Raw genomic sequence first — 14,763 nt, 5'->3', positions numbered from 1 at the left:
AAGAAGAAGAAGAAGAAGAAGAAGAAGAAGAAGAAGAAGAAGAAGAAGAAGAAGAAGAAGTTGAAACTGAACAGATGTTTAGGGCAAAAAGACCTCAAAGAAGCAAGAAGTTTCTTCATTGTCTAGGTGCCAAAAATGGCCTTGGGCCTATTGGCAGCCTTGTTCTTTCCAAAGGCCAGAGATGACAAAACTGTTTGGAGGTTCTGAAGTTGACCTTATTTCTAAATGACTTTAGCTTTGCCTTTTCAGGAAGATGTCAGAATATCTATAAGGGTCCATTAAAGAAAACTCATGGTTAAGAGAACAGAATCTGTGGTCTGGGTGGAGACCTAATGTTCTAGTTGGTCAGGGTCAATCACCTGAACAATTGACCATCTTAAACCACACTAAAAGGATAGGTGGAATATTTTTTCCTAGAGAGACATGACGGTGCAGCACACATTCATTCCCAGGACTCAGAAGGCAGAGGCAAGTAGGTCTTGATGAGTTTAAGGCCCCCTTTGTCTACATAACAATGTAGAGGACTATCAAGGCTATATAGCCAGACCTTGTGTCAAAAAACAAAACAAAATAAAACAAAATTTCCCATTGATTCATATACTATTCATTCTCTTCCCAGAATTCTCCTTACCCAGTGCAATCCGTACATGCTATGTTGAGGTTCAATTGGGTCTGCCTACCATGCTGTGGCCAGATCAGACAGGGACACCTTTTCCTTTTTACTTTTTTTGTCTCTTTCTTTTGTATTTTATATGGTGGCTGAATGTAGCAGGGTCCTCATTGTTGTTCCCTTTGGGGGCGGGGCCCAAGTAGGCTCAGAGTCAAACCACACAGACTCAGGGAGAATGTCAAAACAACAAGCTCAGTTTATTCAGGAAGCAGCAAGCCTTATATACCCTCCACCCCACCCTTGGGGGAGGTCTGAAGAATATGCATCAGCTGGTGTGACATGCTGCCTCTCATTGGTCCAGGTCATCTCCAGATCATGTTTCAGATGCTGATACTAAGACCTTTAGGTAGACCCAAGCTGGCTTTCAGAAAGTATCTTTTTTACTTGTTTGAACCTTCTGGCCCTCAAGCCCGTTAGGGATCAGTCATCCCACAGCTGAATCTAAGTGTACCTTTTCTGATGCTTTAGGCTTCCTTACTTTTTCTAGAAATGCCCCCTTTTCACCATGTGGAAGTTTGTTCACCATGTCTGACCTCCTTGTCTTCTTAAACAACATGAGTGTATTTTCCCTTTACTTCTTCATTCTCCTCCTCTGTGAAGTTGTTGAGTTGTATGTGTGTGTGAACTTGGAATTTTCCCTTATAACTTGAATAAACTGTCTTTGAAATTTCACTTGAATTCATTTTTAAATTATTTTATTAATAAGATTCAAAACCCCAAGAATAGAATCCAATAACCACAGCATCACAACTATGAGCTATCAATGGTTATGCAGAGGAATAATAGGGAATATGAGTTGGAGTTCTCCTCATAAGGGAGGCATTCAGAGCAGTTTACAGCTTCTCACCAGCTTCTTGTAGTCTGAGCCCCTATAAGAAAGGTGATGTCAGAGAGTCAGGGTCCAATATGGCAGAATGAAGAGAAGAGCTGTGGAGAATCACCTCTCATTCAAAAATCCTTTCACCACATATACATTGTACGTTAGTGCTGCAATGTCCCTGGTACTGCTCTCCTCCTGTCCTGAGTGGATGAGATGCCCATGTCATAAAAGTGTCATCTCAGCCTAGTCCCTGTGTCATACAGTCTTTCTGAGTCTATTCTTCATGATCACAGAGAGAGCAAAGAAAGAACAGTCCTTATTACAGGTCTTTGGATTTTCTAAAAACTGGTCCATAATGTAGATTGCTGTTTCCCATGAACCCTTGCTTTCCACTTTCTATGGTGACTTTTAACAGGGGCAGTGAGGCCAATACCCCACATCCTCCCCAGGGCCCATGTCCTTTACTTCCTTTAGGCCTCTTTGGATGCCTTTGTTGATCCTTGACTGAAAGCTTCCTGAAGGGCACACATACTTCCTGGGAGCTTGGGATGTCTCAAAGGGTTCCAAGAGATTCCTGGGGATCCTTAGCAACATGTCATCACCACAGATGGTAAAACTGTTTCACAAATGCCTTGGCCCCCCTACTGCCCCTGCCTCTTCTTTGTTAGTCCAAAGACTGATAACCCCCTGGTGGTTTCAATAAGAAATATTCTCTACATTCTAGGATATTTGAATGCATGGTTCCCAGTTGGTGGTACTGTTTGGAGAGGTTTAGACACTGCAGCCTTTCCAGAGAAAGTGTGTCACAGGAGGTGAGCTTTGATCTTAAAAAGCCTTGTGACACTTCCAGTTTATTCTCTCTGTTTAATGTTCTCCACAAGGATGTGAGCTCTTAGCTCCCAGATCTGTCTTCATGCCTCTTAGGTTTGATGGGCTCATATGTCTCTGGAACAGTATGGCCAAATAAATCTTCTTTTCTATAAATTAATTTCCTTACAGTATGTTGTCACATTGACAGAATAGTAACTAATACACCCCCCATCCTTCCTAACTTACAGTCAGGCCTTCTGCTTCTTGTGCATGTAGATGGCAAAGGCACCAATTACCAGTAGCAGTTTGGGTCCAAGGAGCACAGCTACAAGGACCTCAGCAGTATCTGATGTCTTCAGTCCTGGAAATCAAGTGGTAACAGGAACCATTAGAGAGCATACAAGGAGTTTATCCTCAGGGATTGTTACGTGGTCCATTTGTTGATTCTCAAGCCCATCCATCAAAGCTCTGAGGAGTTTGAATCTGTGCCCTATCTCGGCCTCAATACTTCAAAGTAGAAGATATGGTAAAAGGATTTCAAGTTTCCCATTGGCCCTGCCCCAAGTCACCAAATTTCCTTCTAGAGAGACTGGGTAAGAATGTCTACTCAATGACACATAGCACTTGGTTTTACGAACAAAAGTTGCCACAAAGAAGCTGAACCTTCAAACTCATTTTTTTTTTGTCATGATTACTAACTTTTTGAATTTCAGAGAACTGGAGAATTTGGCATGCTTCAGGTCCAGAGCCATTGTCTTGGACCATGTTCAGCCCTCTTAATAGCTTTTCTCTGTACTTGACATAACAGCTTTGTGATCATCAGGTAAATAATTCAGAATGTACAAGCAGAAGATTAGTTTCCCTTTGGAATATATTAACTTAGCAGACCACTAGCTTCCACCAACCCAGATGCTAATCATGTCATCAGATAGCATCTGAAGCCTTGATTAGGGTTCTCTGCTGTGTTGTAACCCATCTCTTCCATTTTCCACCATTGTCCTGCAAAAGTGTCTTGACTTAGAACTTTCTTTGTTCTGTTACTACAAAAAAACAAGTTCTTCCATAGTGAACTTTGATGTAATCTAAATCTGTGTTCATGGGCATTGGCCACTCATATTCTGATCTAGAATGAACTATTGGGGTTTAAGGATTATTATTTCCTTTTCAATGGGGTATCTGATCTGTAGGTACATCACAAGGTTAGTGGAATTCAGAGAAGTTCCTCACTGTAGGTATTTAGAATAATCCCTGGGACATTGTCCTTGGACAAGACAGGTTCAGTCTCTCAATTATCCAGGAATAGCTAGGCAAAGGACATTCACATAAAGATGATCCACTGAGAGAAAGAGTTTACAGAGTGCCTTGTTTAGATAAAAGAATCCTAGAAAAATCCAGATTCTTGGGGTAAGAGAGCATGCTGAAGTTGTAAACAGCCTTGCTGAAAACTATTTGCAGAAAATGTGCAGATGAAGGACAAAAATTCTATAGCTCTTTCACATCTGTGTTAACATCACAGTTTCCTGGAAAGGCCTCCCTTCCCACTTTCACCATAGAATTCTTTGGTGGGATTCTGACATGAAAAAGTAGTCTTGGAAATACACTCAAAGAAGGGAATTTAGAATTTAATTACTGAACTGTCTGGCACTGAAGATCCCAGCACTAATGGTCATTGTTCCCAGGGCCTGTGGTAAAGGTGTATTTGTTTAAAGCAGCAGACAATAGTTATCCATAGAAATGTAATTCTTCTGCATCAAGCATTGAAGTGAATTGTCTCCCTCCTCCAGGAAACCAACAAGACCAAACTAAACCAGGAGCAAAGAGAATGAAGGAAATGCCATCCTTAGAGTAGCAACAGAAGCATAAGTAAACTTCCCATCAAGAGAATAGAATCTCAACTTGGGCCCTAGGAGGCCAAATTAAACATAAGTCATGGAATAATTGTTCCTTTAATAAGATGCTGCCCTTTTGGTTCCCAGCATTTCTTCTCCCAGTACAGTTCTTCCCAGGTGAGCCACAGTGAAGTTCACCTTTCTGGGGCTTGATGAAGAAGGGACAACTTTTCTTCTTTATCCATATCTTTCAGAGCTTGCCAGAAGCCAAGCTTGCTTTACCTGGTACCATGTATGGGCTGCAGTACTATTTCCTACTGCTCCCTCCCCACCTGTTGTTCACCATGTGTCTGGACTCTGTGCTAGCTAGAACAGCATGGCAGTTTTTGTTTATTTGTTTCTGATTTTTTGTTTTCCCTTTCTTTGCTACATTATCAACCTCTGGGAATCTGATGAGATTTAGAGCCTGCCTGCTCAAGGGATTTTTTATTTTCAAACTCTAGTTAAATTCTTTTTGAGCTTCCCATCCTTTGAACCCACTCTTAAATGAATGGCACTAAGAATCCCAAGACAGGACCCTAATTTCCTCTATATCATTTGGTGACCCATGAGCCATTTCTACATGTTCTTGTAAGAATATTAATGGGAGAAGAGTAGAAAATCAATGAAATGGAAACTGAAAAAATAGATATGATCACTGAAAGAAGTTTTTTTGGAAGAGGAAAATATTGGAAATCTTCCAAAAAGACTGATGAAATGAAAGAGCTATGGCAAGTTTTCCACATCAGTACCTAGAGAAGAACATCACTATATAATCACACATACATATACATATACACTTAGACTTAAAAAGGACAATGTGATAGTCTAAGAAATTCTATAGAAGTTTAAATACTCACATAAAATGGACAAAAAGTTCTAAAATTATTTGTTAATGAGTAAACTGTGGAAGGTGATACATTTTTAAGAACCTAATTTTATGGCACACAAAAAAGTTTATAAAGTAATTTTGAAAATACAGTCCATTTGAAATATTGTTGGGAATAATAGTTAATTTCATTGAATGTGATTATGGTATTGGATTTGAATAAAAATATCCTTATTTATCTGAGAACCCACTGTGGACTGCATTTGCAAGTAGATGAGCACACATGACAGAGCCATCAGAGGGTATAATTATGCAGCATCTACCTAAGTCATACTCTAAGGAAGCTGGTATATTCTAAACTTTACTGTTTTAATGGTGATGTAACAGATAATTCGGCGACCCACTGTTCATTCAACAGATGAAGTTCACAAAAAAGGCTGTATGACAAGGAACGTGAGTTTGTAAAAAGTCATGGGAATTGAGGGCCACAGCTGGTGTTTCATGAGAAGAAAATAAAACAAATTCATACAAAGGGGTCTTTATCTCCCCCTAAGTACTAGCATAGTAACAAGTCAAGGAGAAATACTTTACTAGCAAAATTTGCCTTATACACTCTTGATGACCTTGCTCCCAGGGACCTTAGTATATTAATTAGACCAGATCACAAGGTCTCAGGGCAAGAACTCAACATCCCTATTGCTTCCCCACCCCTAGAGTCCTTGTCTATAAAACTGATGACTCATTAGATGACCGATGAAGGGCAAGAGATGACAGCTAAATTCAAAGCTGCTTGTACTAAGTATGGAGTCAGGGTCTGGATACATAGATATTTGTCTATTACAACAAATCAGGATGAAATGAGGTCCCTGTTATGACCACTCACAGTCAGTTGGTTTCCTGATCCCAACTACAGCATCTACCTGTACAGGTGCTCAGGAGGCCCATTGGGATTACACTCAGGAAGTAGCATAGGACCTTGAGTGAGGACTCAGATATTCATGGAAAAGTGTAAAATGGAATAGAGACAGGGAAGATACTTAAAAGGAAGAAGATGAACATGAGGAAATAACAAACGTTAGGGAAAAAGGCAAGAGACAGGATTCTAGGGTAGGATGATGCCTTCCTGTCTCCCTTATTTAATAGCTATGAACATCAATACATCAATGAAGAGATGTATAAGACCCCCTCAGAAGTTGGCAGTGAAAGCTGACTTCAACATTCTACTGTTTGTAGATATTAGGATTCTCATACAATAAGCAAAATGCTACCTTTGACATTCAAAAAAAAGAGGACCAATTTACCAACAGCCAAGAAGCTGGGGTGGAGATTCACCAGACATGGTGCCAATACCTTGTTCCCTCTGCTGTGCACTGATCAACACAGTGTGGGTTTTTAGGGCTGCTGGCTGTCTATCATGCTCAACTTGACAGGTCAGTAACATGTCCTCCTCATGGGCAGATACATTCACCAAGAGCCAGCTGGTCCAGCTGTAGGTTCCATCCTTGTTGACTGTGAACATAGAAGGCTCTTCTATCCGGGATACTTTTCCATTCTCTAACCAGGTCAAGCGAAGGCTCGAAGGGTAGAACTTATGCACCTGGCAGGTGACACCTATCAGATTCCATACCATTGGTGGCTGCTGGCTGATCTCCACAGTGGGTGAAACTGAAACAGCAGAAGCAGAAGCTGAGACTTCAGAGCCTAAGCACAGAAAGACCCCAGAGGAGAGGCTGAAGTATGGAAGAACCAGGCCTATTCCAATATTGACGTGGGGACAGGATGTTTAGGTGCCAGAGTAGAACCCCTAAATACAGCTCCTAACACATAGATGCACAAGGTGAGTGTCATAATAAATGAAATCAATAAGCACAACTCCCATGTGCAATAGGAAAGCAATAACAACAGTAAAATGAAAATATCAGTAATGAGGGGCATGGTTCATAATCAGTACAGCTGTAATTTTTTCTGTTTAGATAAATAGTTTTCTTTATATGCTGACCATAGTCTATGACTCCCCTAAACCCCCATATGGTATGCATGAATGCTTGCTGGGAACTATGGACCAAACCATTCTGAACAGCTATGAGCTTGAGCTGGGATTCAGCGTCATTTACCTCGGATGGAGTCAGACAAGTTGGCGGTCCCACGGAGAGGGCCTCCTTGCAAGGTGACATGGGCCACCTCACAGATGATCTGAGAGTGGACATCCTGAGGGCTCAGCACCACCTGGGCTGTGCTGGAGAGATTGTAGGAGACACTTTCTCCTTTGGGGTCTACAGCAGTTCCGAATCGAGGGAGCTCATTTTCATCTTTGAACCACTTAAGTGTGATGTTCCGAGGAAAGAAGCCATGAGACTTGCATGTGAAGCTCACTGTTTGCCCAGGAATAACTCTGACTGCAGGGCCCGAGACCACAGGAGGAGACGGTTTAGCTACAAAGAGGCATGTAGACAATGATGTGATTGTGATGCCACCACTGTTGACATAACATTGTGAGGACCCTTCTTAGATACTATGTTTACTGTGGTGCTTGGGATCAAGACCAGAGCTTCAGCCACACTAAGCTCTACTCTAAGGTCATAGCTGTGTCCCAGACACAGACCTTATTAACTGTTTATCCTCCTTGTTTTAGTGTTTGCTTTTTCTTTTCTTTTCTTTTCTTTCCTTCTTTTGTTTGGGGGGGGGCAAGGTTTGTCCTGGTCCTTCTGTGGTATGCCTTGTGTTTTTGCCTCTACAGTTTAGCAAAGATCCCCAGAAGTAAAGGAGGAAGAGCAAGTCTAGGGAGAAATTCTTAGCCTTGGCAAAGGAAGGCAATTATCAATGTATTTTGTATTTTCTATCATCTGCTCCTGCTGGCTTCCTCTGGAAACCTAGAAAATCTAGGGAAAACATTTGTAGATTTACATCTATAGTAACCCAGGAAATAAATGACATCACAGAGGTGCTTCCCATATTTGTTTGCTTTCTTTCCTTAACCACATGCTATTAGGTCTCATCTGTGCCAAGTCTGAATTTAACATTGAGAGCTCAGTAGTCTGCATCTGTAAATGGGCTTCAGTTGGACTTGATTTGAGGTTGAAAACAGTGCTTACCCTCTGCAGAAGAAGCTAAAGGTGGTTCATTTCCTAACTGTTAATCATAAGAAATACAGATGTGAGCCTGTTGAGCAGACAGCAACATTCCCTGGTTGAAAGCACATGTATGGGTGGAGTAGTGAGAGGGAGGCAGCATGTTGTGTAGATGTCATGTGCTGAAGTTATCATGTGTAACAGGCTGCATATGTGACTCCTTCTCAAATGTGCTTCAAACCAGAAGTGTAAACCAAGAGTGTTATTTGAAGTCAAGGTATCCAAATATGAGTATAGCTGATATCCCCACAGGTTTGAGGGACCAATCACTATTTATCAGGAGTTTCTGGCCATCTTGATAGTTCCTAGATTCCAGTGACCAAATCTTTGGTGGGATTAATATCAGAGTGCACATGGGTGGACAATTACACAGAACAAATGACAAAGCTCATCTCACCCCAACATGTGTGAGCAGGTGTGAGCCTGTTGAATTTGAATTTTGATCTTTATCTAATGAGCATCAGTGTCCTCTTCCATAAGAACTAAAAAAAAAATGTCACCATAGAAAGATGAAAATGTAGGTAGAAACCCATGCTTAAGTGTTTGCTTATAATTCTATATATCACTGCAGTTGTTACTATATGTGAGATCATATATTTATTCTTTGCTGCAGCAAAATCCATAAAGACTCAAGATAGCATGTCTCTAGATTGTTCTTGCCCCTTCCATGAAATACCTACTTTTAAGGAGCAGAAGCCTTTATACCAGTGGTTCTCAACCTTCCCAATGCTGCAACCCTCATGGGGTGGTAACCCCCAAACGCAAAATTATTTTTGTGGCTGCTTCATAAGTGTAATTTTGCTACTGCTATAAATCATAATATAAATATCTGATATGAGACCTTTGTGAAAGTGTTCAACCAGGAGAGGGGTCCCAACCCACAGCTTGAGAAATAACTTTATACCCTGACATCCTCCTCTTTCTTAGTGATCTTCAAAGTTGGCCAGTGCCTTTTATGGCACAATCAAGACTACAAACACTGCCTCCAGAGGAGCTAATTATAGAGAGCAGATGACCACGAGAAGTTTGAAGAACACAGCTCAGTGATGTACTGTGTCATTAAGGTACAGTTCTGAGTGAAAGAGAGAAATGTCTGGCTTCAGATATTGTTCTCCTGCAGTCCTGTGTAATATAGGGTAGTTGTGTACCTGAGACTGAAGTTGAATATGGTCTGCTTTTGTTGGATCTTGGGGACCCTGGGTCACCTCTCTGAGAAATGTCACTGGCACATTACTTGGGCTTTAGGATATTGTGTGCAGCAGGCTGGGCCCTGCTACTGTGAAGCATAAGGGGTTGTCATGCCTCAGCTTGGTGGCCGAAGAGCTCGAGCAAGGGAATAATCACAAATGTCTCCTGTTGTTTCTGAAAATGTATCTCAGTGGATTTTAAACCCAAGCTGTGTATTAGAACATTCTGGAGTCTTTCGATATTTCAGATGACAAAATGCACATCAGACCTTAAAGGAACATGGATCTGGGATTTATCTCAGTTTCCCAAGTTATTCAAAAGATAGAAGAGCATCCAGGTTGAGCACCATCAACCCCCACCCACACTTAATTGATAACTAAGGCCTTGAGAAGGAAAGTGAAAATCCAAGGTCACGTGGATTCTGAGTAGCAAAGCTCACAAGATGAAATATTTCCTCCATGTCAGCCGTTTCTCTAAGTGTGTTATATGACTTCACTCCTTCAGGTTAGGAAGTCTACACACTGTGCTAGCAGGAGAGGGTGCCATGTGAGGGAGGCCCCTGTGTGGTGTCAGGACGAAGTCACTCCTCTTGTCTCCCTTTGTTGATAGGTTGTCAGAAAACTTGCTATGCCACACCCAGGTAGGCAAATGATAACATCCTTATAACTATTTCACCCTCAAATGCAGCAGTCCTCCTTCAGATGGCATGTGTTTTGGGATATTAGTTTAAGATGTGTTACATTCACTTATGCTGTGGAATATTTGTTTAATTGTATAAAGATGTGTGGCATTCTTTTATGTTGCATGTGTTTAACTCTGTAAAGCTGTGTTACTTTGCCTATCTAAAACACCTGATTTGTCTAATAAAGAGCTGAACAGCAAATAACAAGGCAGGAGAGAGAAATAGGCATGGCTAGCAGGCAAAGAGAATAAATAGGAGGAGAAATCTAGGCTAAAGAGAATGGGAGCAGTGAGAAAAGGAGAAGGAGAGGAAGACAGCAGGGGCCAACCATACAGCCTGCCTTGGAGTAAGAAGGAAAGATAAACAGAATAAAAAAGATAAAAAGCCCAGAGGCAAAACATAAAGAGAAATGGGACAATTTAAGTTAGAAAAGTTGGGTAGAAACAAGCCAAGCTAAGGCCAAGCATTCATAAGTAAGAATAAGTCACTCTGTATTTATTTGGGAACTGGGTGTCAGGACCCCAATAGTAAAAACCAACCACAGGTATGCGCCATGTTGCCAGGACTGTGGCCATACAAGTTCATCTGCTGCAGTGCTTTAATGACCAAAAATTGAAACAAATGAAACATTTCTCAGCTTGGATATGAATTAGTGTGCCTCTAGCTGCTGGACTTTGATGCTTTATATACACAGGGGAATAGTTTTCAGTTTTAATATGGAGTGAGGGTATGGCTAATAATGAGGTACCTTTTCCACTGAATGTGATGAACATCTTGAAACTTTATACAGTTGATGAAGAATGAAATGCTAGCTGAAATTGAGAAAATCTGACTCAGCATCTCTTATGTACCAGGCTCTTGTGTGGAGATGGTGTCTCTTTCTTGGACAGCAAGAACATGGCCTGGAGTCAAATATGGGTTCACGGCCAGATCCCATCACTAACTGGCTATGAGACCATAGACAGGGCACCGACAAACTAGATTTACATCTCAAACAGGGATGGACTGGATAGTCTGACTGTTCTTCATGGTGTAAAATTGCCAGAATCAAGATTAAGAAATAAGACTTCAGGCCTCTTACAGAAAGTTCAAAGTCAATGTCCTGATGCCTATGTTGGTGAATTGAGGTCTATGTGGAGACCACTTCCAGGACTTAAGTCTACATTGCCCAGAACCTTCAGTGCCTCTGCAAGTAGGAAAGAAAATGTTTTCAGGCAGATCCAAGACAAAGACCTACCTTGGTGCGAGCATTTAAACAAACCAATGGTGACAGATTCTACAATGAATATGGGCATATGTGAAAAGATCTTAGTGTGCTGTGGATGAAGAGAAAATTAGAAAAGCACACTTTGCTCTTGCCTTGCTACTCTCTGCCTTGATGTGCTTTTCCTCTTATGGGGAGGAGACACACACCTTGGGTAAAGAGCTCCTGCTAGGCTGCTTCTTGCCATCTCATTTGACATCTAGAGTGGAACCTGGTGTACACAGTGCCCAGGTTGTTCAGGCAGAAAGAGAAGACTTAATCAGGTGAGATTATTATACTCTGGAGGTATAGGCCAGGTTTGTCCCTGTCACTGAACATGGCATCAGCTATCCTTATCTAGCCACTAGATTGAGACTGATTAAGAAAGACAAGTATTGTGAGGCAGACAAGGGTATAGATTTACTCCCATTTACCAGAAGTGGCACCTCTAACAAATCATGTCCTCTCTGCCCCTCTGTTTCCTTGGCCCACAGTTGGGGTAAAGTCATCCTATGAACATGAGGATCACTTACATCTTTGGTTCTTCCTTGTTGCTCACAGAAACTTTGGCACATTTTGACCTGTTGGAGATATCAGGGATGAGGAGGACAATGCAGTACTTACCAAGCACATACAGCACTGTGCCTCCCTCAGACCGAAGCTCCTTGTCAGAGTCTGTTCTGTCGATCTTCACACAGTAGTAGGTTCCAGAGTCAGTAGGTGTGACATTACTGATGCGGATGGAAAAGTCCAGATTGTTTCTCTTTGTGGGATCTTTAACATATGTGACTCTGGGGAACTTCTCTCCTGCGAAACTATAGATTAGGTGCCGACTCTGCCCTGTACCCCTGAACCACTTAATGGGCCCCACAGGGAACAGGGAGGTCACAGTGCAGTTCAGAGTGGCTGAGTCTCCAGCAGCAACAGAAACTGATTTCTCAGGCTGAATCACCTTCAGCACCTTCTGTGTATCTGCTCCTGCAGGAAACATCAGTCAGTGCTCATCCTCATGGGAACCCAGAGGATCCTCTAGTTTGTGATCAAATACTGTTATGTAATAGAGCTCAGCATGAGATGATCACAGATCCACTCTCTTGGGCGTCTTAACAAGAGAATGTAACAGATGAGGAAATGAATCACAGAGACAATGAGAACTTGGCAGTATTTTGATTGAAGCCCCAGTTCTGTTTGGAATTCTCATGCTTCAATCAGTATCTGGTTTTCATTTTCTGTGCACATAGCATGTGGCACCTCCTATATAATAGTATTAGATGTGATTGCATAATTTTTTAGACCAGTGATATGTAAACATAAGTGCTAGAATAGTTGGTGTACATTTGATCACAAGATTCTAGGTCAGGCCCTTAGCTCACAATGAGGTTGCATTATTATCTGGAGTGATAATGCCACAAATACTTCCCAATATGCAATAACGTGCACCTTAATTTTTAAAATATTTATTATAATCACATTAATTACCTAATTAATTTTATGTGTATGGATATTTTGCTTTGATGTATGTCAGTGCACCAAATGCATGCCTACTGGTCAAGGAAGCTTGAAGAGGGTGTCACCACCATTGGAATTCAAGTAATGTATAGTTACAAGTCACCATATGGGTGCTCAGAATTGAACCTGGGCCCCATGGAAGAGTAGCAAGTGGTCTTAATCCCTGAACCATCTCTCCAACCCCAGCATTATAGTAACCTTAAGGATGATGTAATAGATTCTTATAAGGCTAGTGGTCTGACACAACAGAAACATTTTATTTCACACTATGGAGGTCAGAAGGTCTAGTTTACTATAATAAGGCAACAATCACAGGGTCACAGCACCCCACCCTCCAGGAGGCCTGGTTTGTTTCCTTGCACATGGTGTGGACACCTGGCTGTGCTCTCCCTTGTCACCTGTCTCCCATCACAGCCCCTATTTGCTCAGTGACTCTAAGTCCCGTACCTCTGACACTTCTGATGCTTCTTGCCTGGACTTGATCTGCTAGAGCACTGTATTGTGCTCACTGTACTACACTACTGGAACAAGACTGTACAACACTTCGTTTGAGATATGAAAAAAGCAAAAGGAAAAGTGTGAAAAAGCACGAAAGAAGGTGAAGAATCTGAATAGCAAAAATAACGCCAAGTGAAGAGAAACCGTGAGAAGGAACCAAACAGCATCGAGCAGTTGAGATGTATATAACTTAGTCCAATGGGTAGGGTCCACAGAGGATTTAGCAAGTTATAAAAAATTTCTAAAATCATGGAAAAGGATACCATACCATCACTCAGTCAGCACTGCAAGGGCAGGGGTACAATAAAGAGAAGAACTTGAAGAATTTGGAGTGTAGTGCCAAGATTATTGGGAAAAGAACTGTTGTCTAACACCTTCCTGGTTTATTAAAATATAAGAACTTTAAATCTAACACATTGAACTAATTCAATGTGAGATAAACTCAGAGAGGCCCACACCAGCACACTCTAGAATCCAACAGACAAAGAGGAGTAACAGAGAATGCTGAGAGCAGCCTGGAGCATGACTCATCTCATCCTGCTAATGATGTGAACACAGCTCTTATCAGAAATTTCAACATCCAGGAGGCAATGAGATAGTGTGTGTAGTCACAGTTCTAAAAGAAAATAATACATCCAGAATTGAAGTAAAACCAAGGATTCCACACATGACAACACTATAAGATCAACACAAGAGAGAAAACATGATGTTCCTAGGTAAAACTCTTTCTTACAATGATACCTGCTATGCTGGAAATGTTAATGGACTCCCTTGGGTTGAAATAAAGAATGCCAGAGAATAAGGCCCAGTTTAAAAGACAATACAACTCTGGTTCTATGAGGAATTTTAAAATTTCATAAAGCATCCTGAGCTACCAGCTTCCACTTAGCTGTTTGGTAATCATGGCTCTAATCTTCCATCTTGGTAGTTTTCATTAATAGCCTTAGGGAAGTTCATATATCTGGAGCTACTAGGAAGGATGGGGGATGGGCTCACATCTCACAGTCACTGTTAGGTCTCAAACATGACTATCTGTTGTGGAAAAACTTCTTCCCTAGATAACTTAGGCCAAAAGCAAAAAGCAACTTTGTGAAATTAAAACCTGGTGTAATGAGATAATGCCAGATCTAGTAAACATGTGTATAGTCTTAGAAAACTTACTGATTAAAAAATGAAATATGGGAAAAATAATATGAATGGGTTAGATTATACTAGTCTATATAGTAATTTATATTTTGGCATGGCTATGTACACCAATTATATAAATAATTTTTTTAAGTTCTATAATTTGTTCCAATTGGAAATCCTAAATTTAGAGACTAAAAATATTTTTAGAAAAATACTATAAAAATTAAAAAGACCTAATTAGCCTCTGTACTATGATAACATATATCAAGAATTTGAAAAATGTAGCAACTCTTAGAATTTCAATGACTGATTTAATATAGTATTTTAAAACATAATTGTAACTTTAAATTTTATTAAGCAATGAGACTTATAATAATGAGACAGAAATAA

At 40.9% G+C, this 14,763-nt stretch overlaps 1 protein-coding gene across 7 annotated transcripts in view; it reads right to left on the bottom strand.

Moving 5' to 3' along the window:
* LOC102903799 (signal-regulatory protein beta-1-like) overlaps nt 1-14,763 on the bottom strand; it is a 94,539-nt gene that overhangs the window by 70,586 nt on the left and 9,190 nt on the right. For 2 of the 7 annotated variants that reach the window (XM_076563837.1, XM_076563838.1), the window contains 5 exons: nt 11,863-12,216; nt 7,112-7,429; nt 6,348-6,662; nt 2,547-2,661; nt 175-1,539 (listed from right to left, as the gene is read on the bottom strand). The exons of 1 other annotated variant lie outside the window; for it this stretch is intronic. In XM_076563837.1, coding sequence (XP_076419952.1) covers nt 2,549-2,661; nt 6,348-6,662; nt 7,112-7,429; nt 11,863-12,216 — 1,100 coding nt within the window. In that variant the 3' untranslated portion in view covers nt 175-1,539; nt 2,547-2,548. Of the gene's footprint in view, nt 1-163; nt 1,540-2,546; nt 2,662-6,298; nt 6,663-7,111; nt 7,430-11,862; nt 12,217-14,763 lie in introns of those variants that run through there. 4 more of the 7 variants (XR_013048976.1, XM_076563841.1, XM_076563842.1 and 1 more) reach the window with 4 other exon arrangements.

Source organism: Peromyscus maniculatus, chromosome 2 (genome assembly GCF_049852395.1).
Source record: "Peromyscus maniculatus bairdii isolate BWxNUB_F1_BW_parent chromosome 2, HU_Pman_BW_mat_3.1, whole genome shotgun sequence".
NCBI classification, from domain to species: domain Eukaryota; kingdom Metazoa; phylum Chordata; class Mammalia; order Rodentia; family Cricetidae; genus Peromyscus; species Peromyscus maniculatus.
This window is presented reverse-complemented; position numbering and strand designations above follow the sequence as displayed.